The following is a 21,794-nucleotide window of genomic DNA, read 5'->3' as shown; positions in this document are numbered from 1 at the left end:
TCTGAGAAAATTATTTTTTAGCATGTACATTCACTAAATTTCACAAGTTACATTGGTAAAATTCTTCAAAAAGAGAGAGCCACTTAGTTTCCGTACAGAGGAAGGAAAATCCTTATACTTTCTTAGATGTTTCTGTCGAAAGGGGATTGAACAAATAATCATAATTTTCTTGTTAGTGTAAAAAATATATTTTCTTGTGTATTTAGATTCTAACAGTTTAATTAGTTCATTTTCCCATCAGTGGTTCCACTGGTTTTAACAGGATAAAAGAGGGCGTACTGCTGTAAGTGATGTAAATAAGGGTATTGAAAATTAACCCAGTATTTTTCATATTGGAAGCTAATGTTTATAGCAGAATCTGCAAACTGAATCACGAGCCAACTTGTGTCAACTTTTCTGCAGCCCTTTCACTTCCAAAATAAAGCAAACACACACAAAATGACCGTTCTATCAGTGAAAGATTACAGGCTAAAAACAAGATTCAGTATTTCTCCTCTGAATCGCCAAAGTACAAATTACGGGCGCTGCATTTGGGGGCTGAGAAGCAACACCTAAGTTTGGGGACTCCACAAGCATGAGCGGAGAGCTGGCTTGGGACAGATCTCTCTTTGGGATCCTCAGAAGGGTTAAGGGCAGACCAACAGCCTGGTGAGCTGGATTCTCTGGTCAGGAGCCTTAGAAGGGGGGGAGTGCATGAGGCTGCAGATTTCAATGAAGAGACACTGCAATTCCTTTATGGTGGCATTTACGTTTCATGCAGGGAGGATAGATCCTGTCACAAAGAGAGAAGCTCTCTGAAGGTGAGAAAAGAGGAAAACTCGGAAACTGAAACTGTGGGCTGTACAAAATCAGGGTCACAGTGTTGGTTAGCAATTTAAGAATAACTACTGTCAACTTTGATTGAAAGTTGACGACTGCAATCCTACTCAATAGCCAGAGAGAAAACTTTCTGTAAGAGTTCAACTGAAATCGCAGGATGAATGGCCAAGAAGTAGAAAGCAAATATTACGAACATAAAATGTGTTAGCTGAATTGCTTATTTCCATGTGGATGAGGCTTTTCTGTTATAAAGGGATATTTATCTGTCTCTGCATTGAATGGGACACATGTAAACACCCCAGGAAAGTTGGATATCCAGAGTGGTTTTGATTCCAAGTACTAGAGGCATGCTGGCACTTGGAACTAGTCTGGAGTTAACATATAATGAAAGCAAATGTTTACAAAATCATTTCCAATCACTACATTAAATAAGGTTTCCCATTTTGAGGAATTTAATTAAATAGAATTAAGAGAAATTAAAAATCTAACTGATCATTTCCAATTCTCATCCAATTAAAAAAAACCAAAAGTTTTATTACGAAAGATTTATTTAAATCCAAGGCTTGAGAACGACTGCTATGAGCTATTGCGAGAACATCATTTGTAACGTCTGAGCAAATTATGCTAGTGGGAGGGCAAATGGCAAGTAATGGAATAAAACCTCAAGTCTTTAACTCAGCGTTTACTCTGATAAAACTTACACCGATTTCACTGCCAAAGTATAGGCTGAATACAATCTGTAAGAGGCTTGTATTTCGTCTTTTATACACATCTAAAAACCTCAAAAAGAAACAATACAACAGTAAGCATTAGCTCTAAGCCAAAAAATATTATGCTAAATTAAGAAGAAAGAAAAAAGAGAGAGAAAAAAATAGCTTTAGTTTAGATCAAAGGTTTAAAAATGAGATGACATAATAATCAGGCATATATGATATGAATATGGTCTTATGACTGCAAGACTAGATATCTGTTTGGAAGGAATAGGCAGGGACTTTTTGTTTGATGTAAAATATGACCACTTAATTGCAGCAATCTCTTCATACTCAGTTTTCAGAGCAAACCAAATGAATCGGGTACACCAACTTTTGGGTGGAGAGATTTCAGAAAGATACAATCTTTCAACTATGTGATTTAAACCCTTCCCTTTGCAAATGAGCAAATCTGTGAAAAAATGTTGACAGGCATTTTGCTCCATTCCAGAATGGAAAATCATCTCAAAATTCTTAAATACAATGACCAATCATTTCTACATGGCAATCAACTCACCCACAAATGATATGCATAAACTCGTGTGCTTTTGTAAGAGCTAGATGCTAAGGATTTCCTTAATTATCCAAATACCATATGTCCTAACTTCCTGTGTTTAGGTTTGGTAATAAATCACAACAATATTGAGACTTTATGCCCTGGACTTTGATTAAATGCTCTTATTAAGAAAAAGTAATGGATAACCATTTACAGAATGAGTATTTAGACTTGTATTTTCATCTAAACTGAAACTGAAGATGCATTGTGATCAGTCCCAGCTGATTAGCACTGTTTACCTTTTGGGTAAATAAAGACACATATTTTGTGATGTATGCTTGTCAGAAGCTGCCAAATAAAACAAGGATTGTGTGGCTTGGATATTCCAGACCACTTTGTATATATCCAACTTCCTCTTATTAGGTCGCCTTAGTTGTCCAACTTATAACTAGATCTATTGTAAATATCAAAATAAAATTTGTATTTATGTTTTTAGCAATATTAAATGCACGTGGAAATCCTTCTCTGTATATAGTTACATGACATGTATTGCATGCTTTATGTTTCCCTTTTAGCATTTGCAGAGGAATGCATGCAGGAAACCAGCCTGCTGCATAGAGTACTTGTATTTCTTTAAGGTAAACACTGATGAAACATTTGGAAGATTGAAATAAAAACAAGACATTTATGAGACATAAAGGTATCACATAAAACTGTTGTGAATTACAATAACATTGGCTGAATCCCAGAACAGATAATCCTTATAAACATGCAGGAATGTTGTAAACTGTATATGAATGTCAGTGATACAGTACATTAGGAGATTCATATTACACTTGGTGCTGTGTAACTCTCAGTCCCTGGATTTTTCATGGCCTCAAAGATTAAAATAAATATATGTACTATCTTTCCTTCCTCCATGAAGACATTTTATGTACACAGTTTTATTATGCTGAACAAAGATACCAAAGTCTGTTTTTTCTTGAGCTGTCAAAGTACAAAAGAAATGCAAAAAGTCCTTGCACAGATGTAGTAAAGTGCTGGATTTTATCTTTTGGCAGGTGCTCAATATGCAGCCCACATAATCACATGTTAATGACTGGAGTGTGTTAATCAGCATGCATACCTGATTCCTTCTTGCCCAAGGAAAAAAAAAAAAATTTAACAATTTAGAGCGTGTTAATGCTTCTACTTTTGAAAAAATTCATGTCAATATACAGAAGTGAATTAAAAACTTTTCAGAAATTGCTTTATTAAAAAAAAAGAAATGTTAAAATAAGAGAAAGGAATAAAATGACTACAGGTTTAGATGAACATAAACTACAAATCTTTTGCAAAGAATTCAGGTGATGAATAATTCTATTTAAACACAGTTCACCCTAGAATATAGAGAAAGGTTTAAAATAGACTGTGCATTTGTAAAAAAAAATGTACAGTGTCAAAATGAAAATAATACAAGTATAACAGACGTGCCAAAAAGAACAATTATTTGATTCTTCTTCAAATAAAGTCAGTTTTGTATTTCACCACCCCCATTAAGCACGTTGTCCTGCACACTTTTAGGGAATAGGTTTATTCTTTTTAATATGAAATGTAAACATCTTTTTATGCTAAAGCTAGTAAAACTAAGTCCTTGATCTTTCCAACCTTTAGACATGTGCTTAACATTACAGTTGTTGGCAGTCCTAATAAAGTCAAGTTAAGCACATACCTGAATGCTTTTTGAATCAAAACAACGTGCTTGAAAAAAAAATTATTTTTATCTTTTCTGCAATATATTTCTCATAGAAGTCTATTTTATAGAAAAATAAAATATCATATCGTGTGCTTCTTCACACCCTTTAGTTTCAGCCAAAACTTTGTACCCATGCAATTACATATGAAGGTATTTACCTCTTTAGTTAGATACAGATTCTGATGCACTACCTGGCATGCAGAAATAATATCACAAGCACAGTAGAATTGCTTTCGATCATCACAAAACTCAGATTTGTACATGTAAATAACAGCTGCATGAGCAATTTAGCAGATACAGAATTGCCAGAGTTTAGGGCATTTATATTTGATGCATTTTATATGCTCATATCCAGCCTGTAAATGAACTAAAAATAAAATTTCAAAACATGTAATTGTATCTATAACTTTTGAGAATTTGAAGCCATGAATTTATATAACAACAAATTCACAGTGTTTAGCATGTGTAAACGTTTTTCAATGATCTTTCCTAAAAACCTGAGTTTATTTTCCTTAAAGGGAAGAACTTTCAACAAGAGAAGTTAATAACAAGGAGGGGGGGAGCGACAAGATTGTGCTTGTTTTATGTAGAGACAGTAAGCACTGAAACATTAAGACTTTCAGGATACCACCTATTTCTGCCTTTCTGATGACAGTAGTTTTGCTAAAGCTATATAAAGTTAAATTTGATACTTGGTGATTTAAAATTATTTTAAAAGGAACAAATACATGTGGCATTAAGAGATCTTCACTTTTCCTGCTGCAATTACAAATCTGCTATCAGTACGGCTGAGACCTACGTCCAGACACAGTGGAAAGGTAGCAAGCTTTTCACTCTTTTGGCAAAAAGTCAACAGAAGACAGAGACTTGACATAATTATGAAATATATGTTGATATTGCCATTTGAGATAAAATCCAATGAGATGCATTTCATTTCTAAATCCAAGGGGTATCTGAATAACGCTACAAAATGTATAGGGAAACATAGCATGTATTTGGAGGTAATTAAGTTGTATTTGTATATGTATATGTGTTTGTTTTTCCTCAGTCACAGGGAAATAACATCCATTCTTTAGACTTGACTTGCTGCTGTGGTTCCCTGTAACAGTCTCTCACTCCAGGTAACAGCAGCGTAGTGGATACCCTCATTCTGTTCATGCACACACTGTCTATATACCCCCTACAGTGGTGGGCAGGGGAGGAACATCAGTGGGAAAAGAAAGACTACAGTGACCGTCACAGTGATACATCATCATGTACAGGGATCAGCACAGTGCCTGTGGCTTCTTCACAAACCCTGGCTGTTACCAGACTGTTATTTTGGGACTGGGGATGGGAACAGAATTTGCCTCCCTCTTCTTTTTACTGTTGGGGGCAGGGAGGGAATTCTGCAATTTGGAGAAAGATTCCAGATTTCATTAGGTTAAAGCTGCTCAAATTTATTGTTCATGAGGCCCACGTCTAGCCTTTACAGCCGTGGGAATATACCATCCCATTCCTCAAAGAAGATCAGGCCACTTGTCCATCTAATTTTGTATCTCGTTGTTGGCACTGCTTTGTCCTGATACTTCAGAGCAAAAATAAAAAAAACCTTCATAATTTAACTCACAAGCTGTGCTGGGCTCTATATGAAGATGGGCACCATTCCTGGTTCCCCCATGAACAAAGCACAAATTGTGATTATCCATTTCTTTACATATTTATTAGTATATATATGATTAGGATACAGCAATTCATTTACTATTAAATTTAGTAAAAGTAAGTATTGTTTAAGCTTTCTTTTGCTTAATTGTGTAAGTATTGTAAGCTTTCCCCCCTCATCCTCTCTCAGTCTGTTTGCCCCAAGAGAGCCAGGTTTTGGATGCAACCTAAAAATTTGACTGTATTTCTTGCCTGCTACTCACTGTCATGAAGAAAGCAGGATACTTTCCTTATTATCTTAGTACCATTTTGCCCTCTTCCCTACAGTTTACTGCAGCAAACAGATACGTCCTTAGCCTGAAATAGATTTTATTTTCTAGTAGAACTACAGGCAGCAATAAACACCCATATGTCCAGGTATTTTTATATTGAGTTACAGTTAGAAATATACATATAATCTTTTCAGCTCAGCAATACGAAATTACAGAAATCTTTTGGTTGTTTCATTTTCTTCCCACTATAACATCAGATTGGCTGGTGATATGATACTTGCAGTGTAAGTCATTACAGGTCTGACGTTACAGTTGTTACACATTGCTGAATCTGTCAAATGAAAAGGGAGCACAAAGGGAATTTCCAAATGCAGCTGCTATTTCCCATTTGTTAAATCCTTTTATTACACCATATAAGTACACAGCTGGGAAATACTATAGAGTGGGAGTTAAAACAAAATATTTTGGCTTCCAGACATTCAGAATACACAAAGGACTCAGTGGAAAGCAATGCCTGATATCAAAAGGGAGTGAAAGTTTGAAAACATTTCTAGCCAGTGTGGTTTTTTTATGATAATACACAATGTAGTTTAAAGGTATTTTATATTACAGAAAGTGCTGCATACCATACATGTTGGGGAAAAAAATCAATCTTTTTTTTCAGTCAAATTGCCCTGCTACAGTAACTTTTTTTCACTTAAGACCTGTATGGCCCTTGTAGCACATTAAGATACATACTGTGTGTGCTCTCACAAATTCCAGTGAACTCCTTAGTAGTTTTAAGGGCACAAAGGATGAAGGATTGTGCCTTTAATTAGATACCACATAAAAAAGAAATCTTTTCCTCCCCATATGTCGACACAGCATTCTTTGAATTTACTATCTTATAACCAGACAACACACATTATTGATGCATTTTAATGACAGCACTACTGTCTTTACTTTCAGTATAAATGGTATGAGCAGGTGCTTCTTCAAATCTGCTTTGAAAGGATCCGTCTGGGAAAGGTCAGAAAGCACTTACCTTCTGGGAATTTGGTTTTATTAAGTAGAAAAGCAGTCACTACCACAGCACCTATCTCAAAATTGCCCAACCACCTACTGGAATTTGTCTTTCTGGAAAGAAACTCCTATCCTCCCTTAAAGGCGTATGAAATTGCTTTCATTGGGAAAATTGCAGGTGCCTCTGAATTCTTTCTTAGCAGTATTGATGCCTGCTTGGAGACTGACGTGTTTCAGAGAAACTTTATGCAATGAATTGAGGCTTAAAGGTTTGCTCATGAAGGACATAAATAAGGGACAAAAAGTAATCAAAAAGAATCAAAAGAGTTACCCTAAATGACAGTCCCTCAAGGAGAAAAAAAAATTTTCACCAAACCAGTCATCTAACTCACCTAAACTGTAAAGGCACTGGGACCTTGCTCTGTACATTTTATATCTCTTTTAAGTGCAACCAAACAGCATGCCTTAGAACTTCAGTTTTCACTTCTAGCCAAGCCTTGTAAATTATAGCCAGCTTTGAACTGTGCAAAAAAAAAAATAATATTCTGTTGGTTTAGCTGAGAGCTACCTAAATAAGGATGGCATACATACCCCACCGATTTAACCTAAGGGAATTGTGGAAAATCCTTATGACTTTCAGGACATTCATCTACATATATGATGGAAAAAAGGAGAGAGGAAAACCAGAGTGCTAAGTCACTCAAGAAAAGTTTGTGCATCTGTTCTGAAACGTGATAAGCTGGGTATTGTTTCATGCCATGTCCAAGCATTGACATGATAGTGCAGCATTAAGAAAGAAAACAGAGATTGCACTCTTGCTGTAAGTGTACACCCACTTCAGAGCAATACAAATGGGTACAACTGATCATACTGCAAGAGTTTCTATCATTTTGGCTGAAGCCTCCAGGTCCAAGGAACAGCCTGAACCAAAAACAAATGCTGTGAGGGACACAAAAGGCTGGGAGTTCCTTTCTCTCTGGGACACAGAGTCATTTTATCAATGTTATTGGTGTCCTAAGACCGAAATTCCCAGAGTTCACATGCCTCTCTGAATGAATAGGAAAGTAGCTGATGAATTCACAGATTTATTTTTTCCATCAACAAACTTGACCAAACCTTTCTAGTCCAGCTTGTCCTCCTGCTAACATAGACATTAAAAGTATTCTGATGTGCTTATCGCATGACTTGGGCAGAAGACTGACTCTCCATCCAAAATAAGGTTCCATCTGAGCATTCTGCATAGAAGCCATATATACAACTTACAACCTACTTTACCAAATTACTAACCTATGCTCATTTTTCTTTAAAGCTATTTTTACAGTTGAAATTTTGGCTTCTTCATGACAGTCACCCAAATACTGAGGAATATTTTAGGCCTGACAAAGTTCTGCACCGGCTTAAATTGTGCATTACAAATTAGATAGCATTTTTGTGGCTTGGTTTGATCTTTTAAATCAATTGGATTTTAGAAAGAAAAAAAACCCCACTATATTAATAAAATAGGTATTATTGTAGTGCAGCAATTCCAGGCACCACAATATGCATGAAGAATTCCAGTATCTGTGTTGACTAGTGCATTAGAATTATTATTTCTAGTCAAATTTAAAATAAGTTTATTATTGTTAGTGCTGTCAAAAAAATTCTACAATTGCTCTTTAACCTTACTAAAAGCTGCTGATTCATACTGGAAAAAAAATAAAGACTTGCTGAATAAAATCCGCTCATAGACATTTAATAAAAATACAGAAGAAATTTTATGAAAAGGCAGGGTATTCTTTTTAAACTAACTGTGTGAATTTAATGTCTGTGAAAGCCACTTTATGGAGAGTCTGGAATTATGATGTTCTACATTTACAGAACACCTGGCTGCTCCACGTACCTTACTTCTGTTCCTGAGGAACACATGCAAGGAAAATAAATAGACTGAGATGTTATGCCCATTCAGTCTTCTTTCAGTCTGTCCATTTATTGCACAGTTTTGGGGATGCAGAGACAGAATTACAGCTGCAAAATAAATTTATCTAGGCTACTGAAGAGAATACAGGTAATAATTCCGATCATTGCTAACATCACCTATATACAAACTAGTGTTCTAGAGCAGAAGACCATGACATAGTTACTCATAAACACCTTCCCCCTCCACAAAAGATTGCCATTTCCTATAAATAGAGCAGGATGTTTGTGTCACCTAAAATGCCAGCTTCTTTGTTGTGGTGTAAAGCTATAATATTCTAGATTTGGTGGGTTCTATTTCTGAGAGAAAAGTAAAAAAATACATTAAAGTTTCTTCCTTCAGCACAACACTTTGCAGATGACAAACAGTTGTGAGCTACATCCTCCTGTCAGAAATTAATGCTTGAATATATGAGCTAGAGAGGTTATGACATAAATCAAGGTATGAATGAAAACACGATAAATAGATGCATTTCCTTTCCGAAGGTGAACTCATCAAATGACCTCATTCATATAGACCTGTATACTTAAGAAGATTATACAACTGTAATTTACAATTACACCGTATTGATATTGATTTATTACTAACACCGACACTTTAACATTTAAAAAGCTTTACATCCAAGAAGGATTGTACTGAACATGTCTTTCAAAATGGAAGTGAACAGTCTTTTACAATACTAATTTAGAAAGCCACTGTGAAAACTGTAAAACTCACCATTCTGTGTTGGGCTGAGATGACTCCATCCCACTCGGGATCTTGTTGGATGGTCGTGACCAGAGTTGGTAGCTCCTCAGAGTGAGGTTTGTTGTGCATTACATTATGTAGAGGCAGATGAGAGGTCACATGCTGATCACTGTTGCCCTCTTCCTTTTCTCGTGATGCTAAGTCCTGGGTCATTGTTTCCTCTCCATCAGCTGCACATGCAAATGGAGAGGTAGCCTGCTTGGAAGACATTCTTCTACAAAACAAGAAAAGCAGACAGAAAGAAAACATTGGTGGTAAATGAAAAAAATCAAGCTCAAAACAGTCCTCTAAACACACTAGACTTGCCTACAACAGTTAAAAATTAATCATATGCAGCCAACAAAAGTACTCTAAAAAGTAAGGGTTTGGGGGATCTGGATCCAAATCACTGAGATAAAGTATTCATTGATGCCAAGTCAAGGTCAGGGTTAAGTTATATGATGTCATTCTATTCGTTTAGACTTGTCAAACAATATGATTTTCTCCAGCCATAAGAAAATAGTGATTTTATTGGTATTTTCATGTTGATTTTGCATAAGACTTCAAGTCTAAACTCCTACTCCCATGAGAAGTCTGAAGGTTGTAAGCAAACATTTAAATGAGAGAGTCCATCATGCTTTCCTAACCTCATTCCTTGCAAGCAGATGTTTTCTACACAGATAAGAATTTTTAAATCCATTTCAAATTCTGCTAAATAAGTCCTTCTGCTCTTTGTTTAAAGCTGTATCTGCTCTTAACCTGTTTAAAATTTTACCCAGTTTTACATTTTGGAAAATGTTTTGAGATGTTCATGTAAAAAGTGTTCTAAAACTGAATGGTTTATTGAATGGATGGATAATATCTGAGTAATCTTTTACAGTTTGAACTAAAAACCTAAAATAATTATGTTTCATTTCATATTAGGCATCGAGTATAGGATATAGCTCAACAAATTACTTTAAATGACTTTAAAGTGTAATGAATAAATGCATTGATTTATGTTAAATGTCTTTCCTGATAATGGCCTCTTACTACCATCTCATATGCAAACACAGCTTTCACCACAGTTTCTGCACTTAGATGAAAATATAACTGACTTCAACTGAAAAACTGAAAACACTTTGTTTAAAATTTCTAATAAGATTAACTGCAACTGTTAAAACAATCATTAATAAACCTGAAAGAAGACAGCTAAAATATCTTAGCTATCTTCCCAGGTTTTAGTAACTTTAGAATATCCTTGACACTGGAATTGCTGAGAAACTAAGGAATAAGATCTTCACCTTAATTGCTTCTTAACAATAATTGATTTCATACCATTTCTTTAAAAATGCACAAATCAGTTAACATAGGAAACCACATGAGCATTTTTCAAATTAGCAAATCATTAACTTGCTAGTACTGTTTCTACAGACAAATAAATACTGATTAAAGGGTCTGGAAATCTGAGACTAACAGTTAAATTTACAAATCTGTCACATGCTTTCATGAATATTACAGTGAAGGAAATATCAAGTGCAAAGAAAAATAATTAAGTTAATTCCAATTTAAACAGTAGTTTTTATGTAGCAGCCTGTGTTTCACATAGGATTTAACAGCTAATGCTAAATTTCTCACAATTAATGAGGGAGTTCAGATTTAGTATCCTACAGTGAAAAAAAAATTAATATAGGATCAACTAATCTAATTATGTACAGTTCTATATGAAAGTATTACAAGCTTTGAAGTGCTTTGAAACATATTAAAACACTGATACCTATTTAGAATAACTATTCTGTAAATAGAGATAATCCTGCCTCTTAAACTTGATACTGGTGAGGCAAAAAAGGTTTGTGTTTTCTTTAGGGGACCCTAAGTGTAAGTGGGAGTCTAATATTAATGTTGCAAACAAGCAGAACTGAGGAATTTAAACTGTGTATTACATTCTTGCTACACTAAAGAATTTGTGTTGATGCTACAGAGAACATGCCAAGAGTTCAGCAACCGGCATTACTGTACGTACTTCAAAAGGTTCTGGTTCATAATTACTATGATCCAAGACAAAATAAAAGGTTTACTTTCCCTTTTCTCATTAAAATAGTCATTTTAATGTAATCACTCACATGAAAATATAAGTCAATGCTCTATGCAATTTGAAAACCAGACATGAAAACTGAAAGTCACAATAAAGGATTTTCCTTTCTTTCACCTTCTCAACAGATTTCATTCCTGTTTCAAACCGAACGAGCTTCTGTGAAAAGAAATAGCTATGGCTGTTTCTTCACCATAAATTAATCATGACACAAAACTAGAAATGAAAATGTCTCTTAAGAATAATTTCAACTACAAACTGCACCAATGAATAATAGTGCACAATCCTAATTAAATACAACTCTGCAGCTGCAAAAATAGGCTGAATCTGTCCAAAGCTACGAGTTGGCTTTAAAGGCTGGTTTGTTAGGGACTGTTTTCTTAAGGAAGGCTGGGCCCTCAGTCTTAATCAGCCAATAAATTATTTCCTGCAATTACATTAAATAGAAAATTATCTTCAAATTGGGAATGTTAATTGAAAATCAAAATTCAGACTGAAGTTTAGAAATTACATGCTGAATATAATTAGTGTAGAAAGGCTTCACCTCTATTTCATAAACAGGCTTTCCGTACTTCCTCAAGTGACCATTCAGTAAAGCTATCTACTGGTAACGCACTATAGAAGAAACACTTTTTCTTTGCTATATACACTAATATACTTTCCCCTTATTCATGATGTTTTAAACACAATTAAATAAAAATGTCTATTTGTGTTCTGTTGTTTAAGTTGATTACATAGAGAAAAGGGGACTCTGTTAACCTTAAAAATAAAATTATATTGACAACGTCGCATTCACTAATAACCTCAAGCCATGCCCAGCAACTTTTGTCTGTACTAGACTAAGAGAATGGACCAAGAGTAGGGTTCAAATGCTTTCCAGCTCCATCTACCCCTTTTCTCCACAGCTGCATTATGGTCAGACGCGTTTTCATATTGCACTTTACTCGGTTACCTATAGTCCAGGAGCCTGAAAAGAAAGGCAAGCTCAGGCAGGCCTCCCAGGGACTTGCTGTCCTCATGACATAATTTTTAGGGGTGTGTTTCACTTCTATTTTCCCCCAAACCTTTGTTAAAATGGCAAGATTTCACATATTAATTATGGTCAGAGGTCAGCACTTAATGGTACCTTTCAGGTTTTTGATTGCTAGATTTTAAACATGGGGGTAAAAGGGACAGACATGTAGGACCCTGCTGGATTAAGCCCCCCACCTTCTTTTCCCAGCACAATCATGAACTCAATCAATAACCCTCATGTGTACACGTCTTCTGAGGGTGCCAGGTTATGCACCAAATATTGATTATGCCTGGGCTTATAATCAGTAAAACAGAGTAAATATAAACTCTGAGACTGGGTGTTATTCAGTCAATTACTTCATGCAGGTTTTTACTCGTTACCTGTTTGGTTTTACTTAAATGGGAGAATTCTGCACACTGAACTCCATCAGGTCCAAACGCACAGTTCGGCCAATAACTCCAAGGCCCCACCAAATTCAAAGTGAGAAGAATCTGGCCCATTTGAGTAGTTTATTTTTATGATAACATTAAATCATAGAACAAGTTGTTGTGTTAAAATGTTTTAATGTTAAAATATGAGTATGAATAGCAGTCAAATTTTAAGCCATAGTAACTTCCCAATTTTACACTTAAAATATTCCAAATGTATTTGCTAACATCCCTGGTGAGAGGAAAAAAAAGATCAATATTCATAATAAATAAGGCTTGCAAAATGTATCAGAAATTTACTAATTTCCATTATAATTTATTTTATTTTTTTCTCCTATTATCAATTAAATTCACTCGAATGATTTTAAAAAAAGTTTCTGATAAAAAATATCTCCCTAGTTATAACCCCTGCAAACAGGGGTTTATAATGGAAGTGCTGACACAACCCTAACTACAGCAGCGCAAATGGTGCCGCTATAATACACAAAATCAAGTTCTATTATTCTAAACTATCCTCGCTCGGGGGGTTTTCTTTACTGTGCTCCCAGACAAACTGCTGAAGCATGAAAAATTTAAATGCAATCAAGTGGGTCCAATTCTACTTTACTAGAACAAGTGTCTACAGTGGTACAATCTTAAAAGAAGATGCAACAGATTTGTTTGGTGCTTTTCTTTCTTTTTTCTTTTTTAGCTGTTTATTTATAATACTGTGCAGTGAAGATAAAATAAGAGAGGAAATTACACTCACATTATATCAGTATATTGATTACACAGCACACAATCAGAAAGAAAACTACATTGTGAAATTGTTGCTTTGGTGAAATTGACAGATTAGCTGAACACAGCAATCACTAAAGGTGGAAAATATACCTAATGTGTATGAAAAAAAAGTTGAAAAAGGCTCTAATTATCTGAAATCCTATCACCTACTCAACTTTGAGAATTGAATAAATCTTGGTTTGGATTTTCCAAAACTAGAATAAATTCTATCTCATTTTGATCTTGAGACAGAAAAAGAATGGGATCATTTATCAAAACTTCAGTAATGTTGAGGAATTGGACCCCAATTTCAGTCAGCCTCGATACCAAGGTAGTAAAGCTAAAATTGAACTGCTAAGGGTTTTTACCTACATCAAACTAAACACAGTCCCAAACAGCTCCATTCTCTATATATCTGACATGATTTTTTATTTTAATCCAGAGAAGAAATTCTCTCTGCTCTGATGAAGACTGCCAGTCAGATTCTCAAAACGTCAGTTTTCCTTTTTTCCTACAGACAGTCTGTGTTATACCTTTCTAAATACAAATAAAAATACCTCTTTTTTTTGTTTTTTGTCTAAGGCTTTTCTATGGTCTCGAATTCTTCAAACAATGTATATCTTCTTTTTCGAAACTATTAGATGATATTTCTGACATGAAAGGCTTCCAAAGCCTAAAATCTTCCATGCCTGCTGACTGCTCAAATGATTAAATGTTACACTGGAAATTATGGCTAGACCTGGTGGTTTAGCTGCTAGACATTTCAGAATCAAGCCACAAAGTATCACTACAATGTGATAGCCCAGACACTGTTTCAAAAACATATAAACTAAGCAATAACAATGAGATATATGACGAAGCAGACTTGTAGTTGGCTGGAGACTCCAGCTTCTGCTCTGCTCCACCCTCTCAAGGCATTCATAAACCTAAAGGCATGTCTACACTGCAGCCACATAAATGACTGCTTTGTAATGCTGAGATATCCAAACTAATTTTAAACAAGCTTGTTTCTGATAGCACTCCAACTACAGTAGCGTGGTACTCAGATGGACTAATTCATCCTGCTTTAGTGACTGCAGTATAGACATAACCCAGGTCTACAGCTCCAACAGTAGATTGGAATCAGATTAGATTAGAAATACATTCATTTACAGAGCTTTTATGAACAGTCTCCATTCCTTTTCCCCGAAGTGCCAGATTAAAGTACTTAAGTGCATGATTAACTGTAAGTATGCAAGCAGTCCACTAATTTCAAATTGGACTACTCAGTTTCAAAAAGTTAAGCACATGTCTAAGTGCTTTGGTGACTCCAGAACTAAATAAATTAAGAGAAACCATCTTTAGAAGTGCTCATAACCTTTTAAATATTTCCTTCTAAACTTTTATGCTAACCTGGTGTTCATGAAAAGTAAAATTCAGCCACAGCATCCTATCCTGCCCCACCTTCTAAAAGAGCAACAAACTCACATACTCCTCTCATAATATTAAATGTGACTTACAGGACCCTCCCTTACAAATCACCACTCAGCCTTGGGATAAATTAAATGCATTGTATACTCTTCTTTGCTTGCATTGTCCACAGTATCCTCCTCTTTTGTAACTATGGCACACCTCATTACTTGGTGGCCTTGTGTCTTTTGTGGATCCTCAAACCCCTTCTGAAACTCAAGACCATCCTTTATGCAATCTATTTTGCAGTGCAAGTTCACCTATACAAGTGCTATACCTATACAAGTGCTATACTAGTACACAAGTATATACCTATACAGGCCTGATGTACAACAGGCTACACTGCCATAGCTGCACAGAAGTTAGGGGAACAACTTACTTATTTCTAACTGCAAACCAGTTTAGCATCGTTTAAACATTCAGGAAAACTGATCTTTATTTTTGCTGTATAAAGATACCAGTTACACTAGTGTTCATATAGACTTAAAGAAAAATGCAAATGCTTTGCCAATAGCCAAAATATTTGGCAGCTCTGCCCCTCTAAAACAATGTTCTGTAGGCATAACTCAGTAACGTAATTCATTGTAAATCTAATGCTGTAATCTGTCTGCCATTTTAGAATAAACAGTTATTTCCTAAAATTATGAAATCTCATATCTGTTTTCAAGGAGCCTTAGAAACACAAATGAACAGTTAGCAAGATTCCATTCTCCTGGGGCCCTGCACCCCAACATGAATCTCTATGCACAAAACACGTACGAATAGACAAGGCAGCAATGGGAGAGAATCTCCCAGTTTCTGTTCCTGGCTCTGGCTCTGAGTCACAGCAAGGCCTTAGGCCAGTCAGCTCAACTCCCTCAAGCTCTTCCTCGGCTTCATTTTGCAGGAATACTACAAGAATTAGTTGCATATGATCATAAACAGCATTGCAAGATTAGAGAGTTTCTGGTAGTCACAGGAATCACCTTGGAAATAAAAGCCTGGGGGAGGGATGGAAGAAAATATGATTCAAGAAATGACAGCTATTATGCTAACTGAGCGCCCAAATCTCTAGCTGAAATAAGCATCGAGCTAAGCAATATACCCACAGCTTCCAAGATACACACTCAGCTATTCTTGCATTTGTTTTTCCAATCCAGACATATTACACTTCTGCTAATAGATATGGATCCATATCACAAAGTTTGACTTCAGATTCAGACTTCCTCAAAGCTCAGAGGGTTTGGAACAATTTTTATGGTATTTCTTCTCATTTGTAATCAAACAATGTGAGAGCTAAACAGCTCCTTGGAACTTTTTTGGAAAGCCTTTCTCTTACATTCTGCCATTATAGTGACCTTCTCAGCCTTGCAGCCACAATAAAATATTAGGGTTAGGGAACGAGTTCCTGTCTATTCATCTAGTTGTCAAAAACATTAAAATGGATGCAGCAAAACAGCCTTGCAGCCCATGATGACTTTTCAGTGAAAATCCAGTGTTTAGTCGGATTCATAAAATGTCAAAAATACAGCCTACCTTTCTAGTAGGTTAAATATTCCATTCTCTTTATTCACTACCCGGAGCTTTCACTGAAAATGCCTAAGGTGAACTCACACTGAATGCAGTAAAGGGCAGTGAAAGAATAATCATTTAGCACCTGGGATGTGCTCATCTTCACTCACTGTAGTTAATATTTTCAATAGTTTATATTTAGCTGACAATATTGCTGTCACTTTATTTAAACAGCTTCAGACTGTTCTTTGGACCGGAGCTCATATGCCCTGGAATGCTTTGACTCATGAATTGTTTCTCCTGATAATGTTACATCACGTAACCACCTCTGTTTAATTGGTTGCTATTAGCTTCTCAGTGATGACTGCCTTTAAAGTCCTATGACTACACCATGTGTCTCTGGATATCCAATTTCTTACTGTTGGAAAAAGAAAAAGAAAAAAGGCGGTACTGACTTCCAGCTATCTTTACCAATAACTACGGGAACAAGAGTGAGCGTGCCAAGAATTTATCCATCAGCAACTTGTTAGGATTTGGTTTTTTAGGCAGCAAGTGAAAGAATATACAATATAAATAAAAGCAATCACTAACAATAAAATTAAAAAACAATGGTTGCTATAAATAAGCATTAATTCACATATTTTATGGAATAGAATGACTTAATTGTGTAGCTGAATGATTATATAACTGGTTTTGATAAAGGATGCCTAAAAATACTAAGAGGAATTTATTTTAGCATGATTAGACTTCATACAAAAGAAAAGAATACATTTATTTTTTCCCTTACAAAGCCAGTTAAGAACTTGTTCTAATAACTAGAAATCTTCCTGAGCACACTTAAACCTGATGGGCATAAGTTCCTGAAATGTTCATTAAATCCTTTCAGTATTCTATGAGATGCATACTCCAACAGTAAGATGCAGTATTCTTACACTTTTTTTTCCTCCTACAGTTAATTTTCAGGAGGTGCTTAAGATTCCATGTAATGAGTTAAACAGTTAATTTCCAGTCCTACAGGTGTGAAAACAAAAGGTCATGTGCCATCCATTTCTCTGCACCACCTAATTCAGAACAGAAATATTTTATCTACAGTCAGATTTCTCTCCCCTCCTTCCCCATTCTCCTCCCTCCTCTCCATATTTCTGATCCTCATTTCTAAGTTCAATAGAGCACCTCAGTAGGCAGTGAAATGGAGTATCAATTTCAGGCTCACCTGTAGCCAGTTGCACTAAACAACCTAATTAGTACCTCCATGTAAGACGAAACAATGGCTCTGCAGCTCAGTTACGGATTGTCTTTTTAATAAAAACCTTACACTACAAGCCTAAAAACATTTCTACCAGGCAAAATATTTCTCATTCAGTAGAGGTTACGCAAGCTTCAAAGCACTTAAATATAGGTGCCAAACCACATTGCCAGGAGCTCTCAGTACTGTGAGGTACTGTTACCTGACAGCTCAGTGAATATAAAATTACTTGTTTCTCCAACTGAAGACAATCAGATTGTCACCTTCCATTGTAATAATGCACAACTAGGGATCAGCAACGTGCCAACGTAATTACCAGGAAGAAAACAAAACATAACAAAAATATCAAATCTAAATTTCTCTAAAGGGTAAACACATCCATCTGACTATTCACAAAGAAACGGAGGAGGGATTTTATTTTTACTATCAAATAACCTAGTGTTATTTAGCAATAAGATTTATATGCCTTTTATTAAGTGAGAAAGAAAAACAGCTAAAGAAGTTGATTCGTGAAATACTAAAAATAAACACAGGTCAGAACCGTGCTGGGATGTTACTTGTGCACATTCAAAACTGCAAGTGTCATCAGAGATGCTAGGGACAAGCATACGTATCTGTATTGTTGTTATTATAAACTCTTATATGTAAGGATTCATAAAAATTAATTCTAACTGGCACATGGCGTACTTTGGCACAAGCTATGCATGACGTGCCGCTTTTATTTGTTTATTTAAATGACTTCACTCTTAAGAACCGAAAATGAAGTTTGAACTTCAGACTGCCTCAGAACTGGGACTTTCAGGATATTAAAAACCTGAGGAAGACCTTTGAAGGGGGTAATCTGAATACATGAGAACTAACATTTTCACCATATATTTCTTCAGGTTATTCAGCAAGTGGCCTACATATTCAGGAGTGAAATTTGCATTTTGGTGATGCAGAGATCTTATAACCAGAAATAGTGTTTTACATCTACAGTAGCTCTGGGCATCCTATAAACTATAAAGGAGTGTCCTAGGTAGCATATGTACTTGAAAAAATATTTTCATGTGGTTCACAGAAATGAAGCTAAACTTAAATTATTCTTGAAAAATTTGCATTGTTGAGTGATATCATGGATTACCTTTTCTGTATCAATATTCCAGTCACTACTAATGCATGCAGAAAGTTCTTGCACATTTATTGATGTATATGCACATCACCTTCGCATACGTTTTAAAGTTTCACCGATGCTGGAGGAGTTACAAAAGAAGAGAGAAAAGCAAAATATGCAAAGCTGAGAATCAGGCTGACATCGTTTTTCCTCTGAAGGAATATTCAAGAACGGCAGTAAGGGACAAGCAGCTTTTTTCCACCCTGCACAATTGTGCCAGAGCCAGATGTAATCCTAAGCCTTGCGGATAAAGCAGGCACAAGGACTGCTTAAAGATGTCGTTAGCCTTGGGGAAGAGCTTGAGGAAAAGATGCAGGCTCCACATAACCGGGAACACCTCCTGCATCTTGCCTCAGGCGTTGCATCCCTGGGAGCTCAGGTGCAGCACCAAAGGCTGGGCTCTCCGACTACAACCTGCTCACAGGTTTTGGCCATTGATGCTTGCTCTCGTGCATTATGCTGTAGCATACAACACAGCACCTTCTTTTCCACTGTATTAGAATATTGATACGCTTTAGCTGGTATGCCTAATTGTGGCTTTGTTTTCAAGGGGCTAAGCAGCAAATTTAGGAGGACAGATTGGGACGGGACAGTGGGTACAGAGGAAGAAAGGAAGGTAGCAAAGACCCACAACAATTTTAAAGTCACAAGCATTTAAATCAGATAAAACTAGACAAAATGCCCCAATTTCTGCAACTTTGAGAAATTCTGATTTTTGTTAGAGTCCTTACAAGCAGGCTTTTACAAGGCAGCATTTTGCACAATATTTCTTTGTTTTGAACTAAGGCTTACACAATATGATCCTTATAGATGTGCACAATGGGAACCCTAAAATGTGTTTACAGACCCCTGCAGGAACCACCTCATTTACCAGTGAGCTGCAGCTACTAGTGGGATAAAGGACAGGGTAGTCTGAAGCAGCATACTGTTCAGAAAAAGATTACAGGGGATACTATGCCTAGCTGAAACTACCCAGGAAATATTTCAGAAATACCCCTGTTTGATTGGCAATATGGCCAAGAACAACAATGTGGCAACTTTGCTCTTTCTCCCCACAAGCCCTCCACTGCTTGGGCTCTGCAAGTTTTCATGGGAGGGAGTAGATGGGGCCCTTTTTTCTTCATGTTAATTTACTTCAATATGAAAATATGAAGACAAAAGATAAATAATTGTAGCAGTCTAAGAATTCAAATAAAGTAAACCAAAACATTATCTCCTCTATTAATTAAGCTAATCAGTTGCCATTAAGAAGTGCAAACAATTTAAAGTTCAATTTATTGAGACTTTGAACCTCCTATTCTTTCACAAGGTCCACAGATGAAATCTCTACCAATTTTAACTCCCTTAAAAAAAAAAAAAATCTAAGACATTGTTATTCATAGTCTTATTCTTAGTGTGACATACTTAACAATATAAAGTATTTTCATTGTTATTTAGTAAAACAAAAAAAATCATTGTTTAATATTAACCAGTTTCCGAATACAGGTTTTGTATCTTTAAGGAATTCATTAAGGTATTTGGACTAGGCACTGAAAAGAATCAGAGAACATTAGAAAGTAACTGTCACAGGTAAAGCTTACACCATTTCATCATTCAGCTTGGAGAGATCAAGCAGTGTGCAATCTCTGCATACAGCAGTCTGAAACTGCATCAATTGCAAAGGAAACTACAAACTCTCCCTGTCTTTTGGTTTCAGTTCTGCAAACTACCACAAAATTGTTAGGAAGAAATAATTTGCTACAACTGAGGACCCTCAACTATCCTGGTTTTGTGGAAGATTATGGCATACAGCATCTGATTTCTAACAAGGAGAAGGAAACATGCATAGCAAAATCAACCGTAAGGCTAAAGGTGAAGAGTGCCCAGGCTCTGAATTGCTCCACATTTCCCAAGTGCTCAAAGTTCCATGTTAGTATTTTTAAACATGTCAAAGAACATCACGAAGCACAACTATCACAATACAAAGAAAAACATAAACCAGCACACAAACCAAAGGCCCGGTCAAATGAAGGTGTGCCCAGATAATTAGAAAGTAAAAAACCAAATGTCTAAAATGCAAACCTAAAATATTGACAGTGATTTCAAACATTTTTACCATTTAAATTCAGTTAGATCCCTTACAAGTTATTTTAGCTATTATAACTTGTGATGCAGTATGCTTACCATTGAAATACACAGGGCCTTGTTGTGGTTTTCATCTCTGACCCATTTTTTCCTATATTTTAAGGATAAAACATATGATCTGCATTTGTAAAGAAGTCTTGTCTTCTCAAACGGTGTCAATTTTTGCTCAGGGCTGTATTTTGTAACAGTTTCCCACTTAGGTTTCTTGGTAATAATTTATAATAGACAAGCAAACAGCACGTAATATGTGCAGCCTATTACTTCTAAAAACAGAGTCAAACAGTTTTGTTTTCTCATGGACATTTGTTGAGAGCTCTATTACCAATTTCAAAAGCATTGCCATACAGAACATAGAGCTTTACGGGCATATTTAACTGGTATGGCTATCCTCCCTACCATGAACCATCAACGAGTCAGTTCAGTGTCTGTGGTTCTAAACCAAATACAAATAGAATTGAAAAGAAATGTATCTGTTAATCTAGGAATTATGGCACACACATAGAATCATTATAGACTTTTGAGTATGGGTCAGATCCTCAGACACTGTAAATCAGAGCAGCTGTACTGAGGTTAATTGAATCCTCTTTATTCAGCTAAAGATATATCCTTAACAACTTTTCTTGGCATAGAAAAATTACATTGGGTCATTTTGCAATGTGAAATT

General features: G+C 35.8%; 1 protein-coding gene across 8 annotated transcripts in view; it reads right to left on the bottom strand.

The window, feature by feature from the left end:
- The window catches only part of SOX6 (SRY-box transcription factor 6), a 381,731-nt gene that overhangs the window by 227,280 nt on the left and 132,657 nt on the right, over positions 1 to 21,794 (bottom strand). For all 8 annotated transcript variants that reach the window (XM_075048005.1, XM_075048010.1, XM_075048011.1 and 5 more), the window contains one exon: positions 9,386 to 9,629. In XM_075048005.1, coding sequence (XP_074904106.1) covers positions 9,386 to 9,629 — 244 coding nt within the window. The remainder of the gene's footprint in view (positions 1 to 9,385; positions 9,630 to 21,794) is intronic.

This window comes from Buteo buteo, chromosome 16 (assembly GCF_964188355.1).
Source record: "Buteo buteo chromosome 16, bButBut1.hap1.1, whole genome shotgun sequence".
In the NCBI taxonomy this organism is placed as follows: domain Eukaryota; kingdom Metazoa; phylum Chordata; class Aves; order Accipitriformes; family Accipitridae; genus Buteo; species Buteo buteo.
This window is presented reverse-complemented; position numbering and strand designations above follow the sequence as displayed.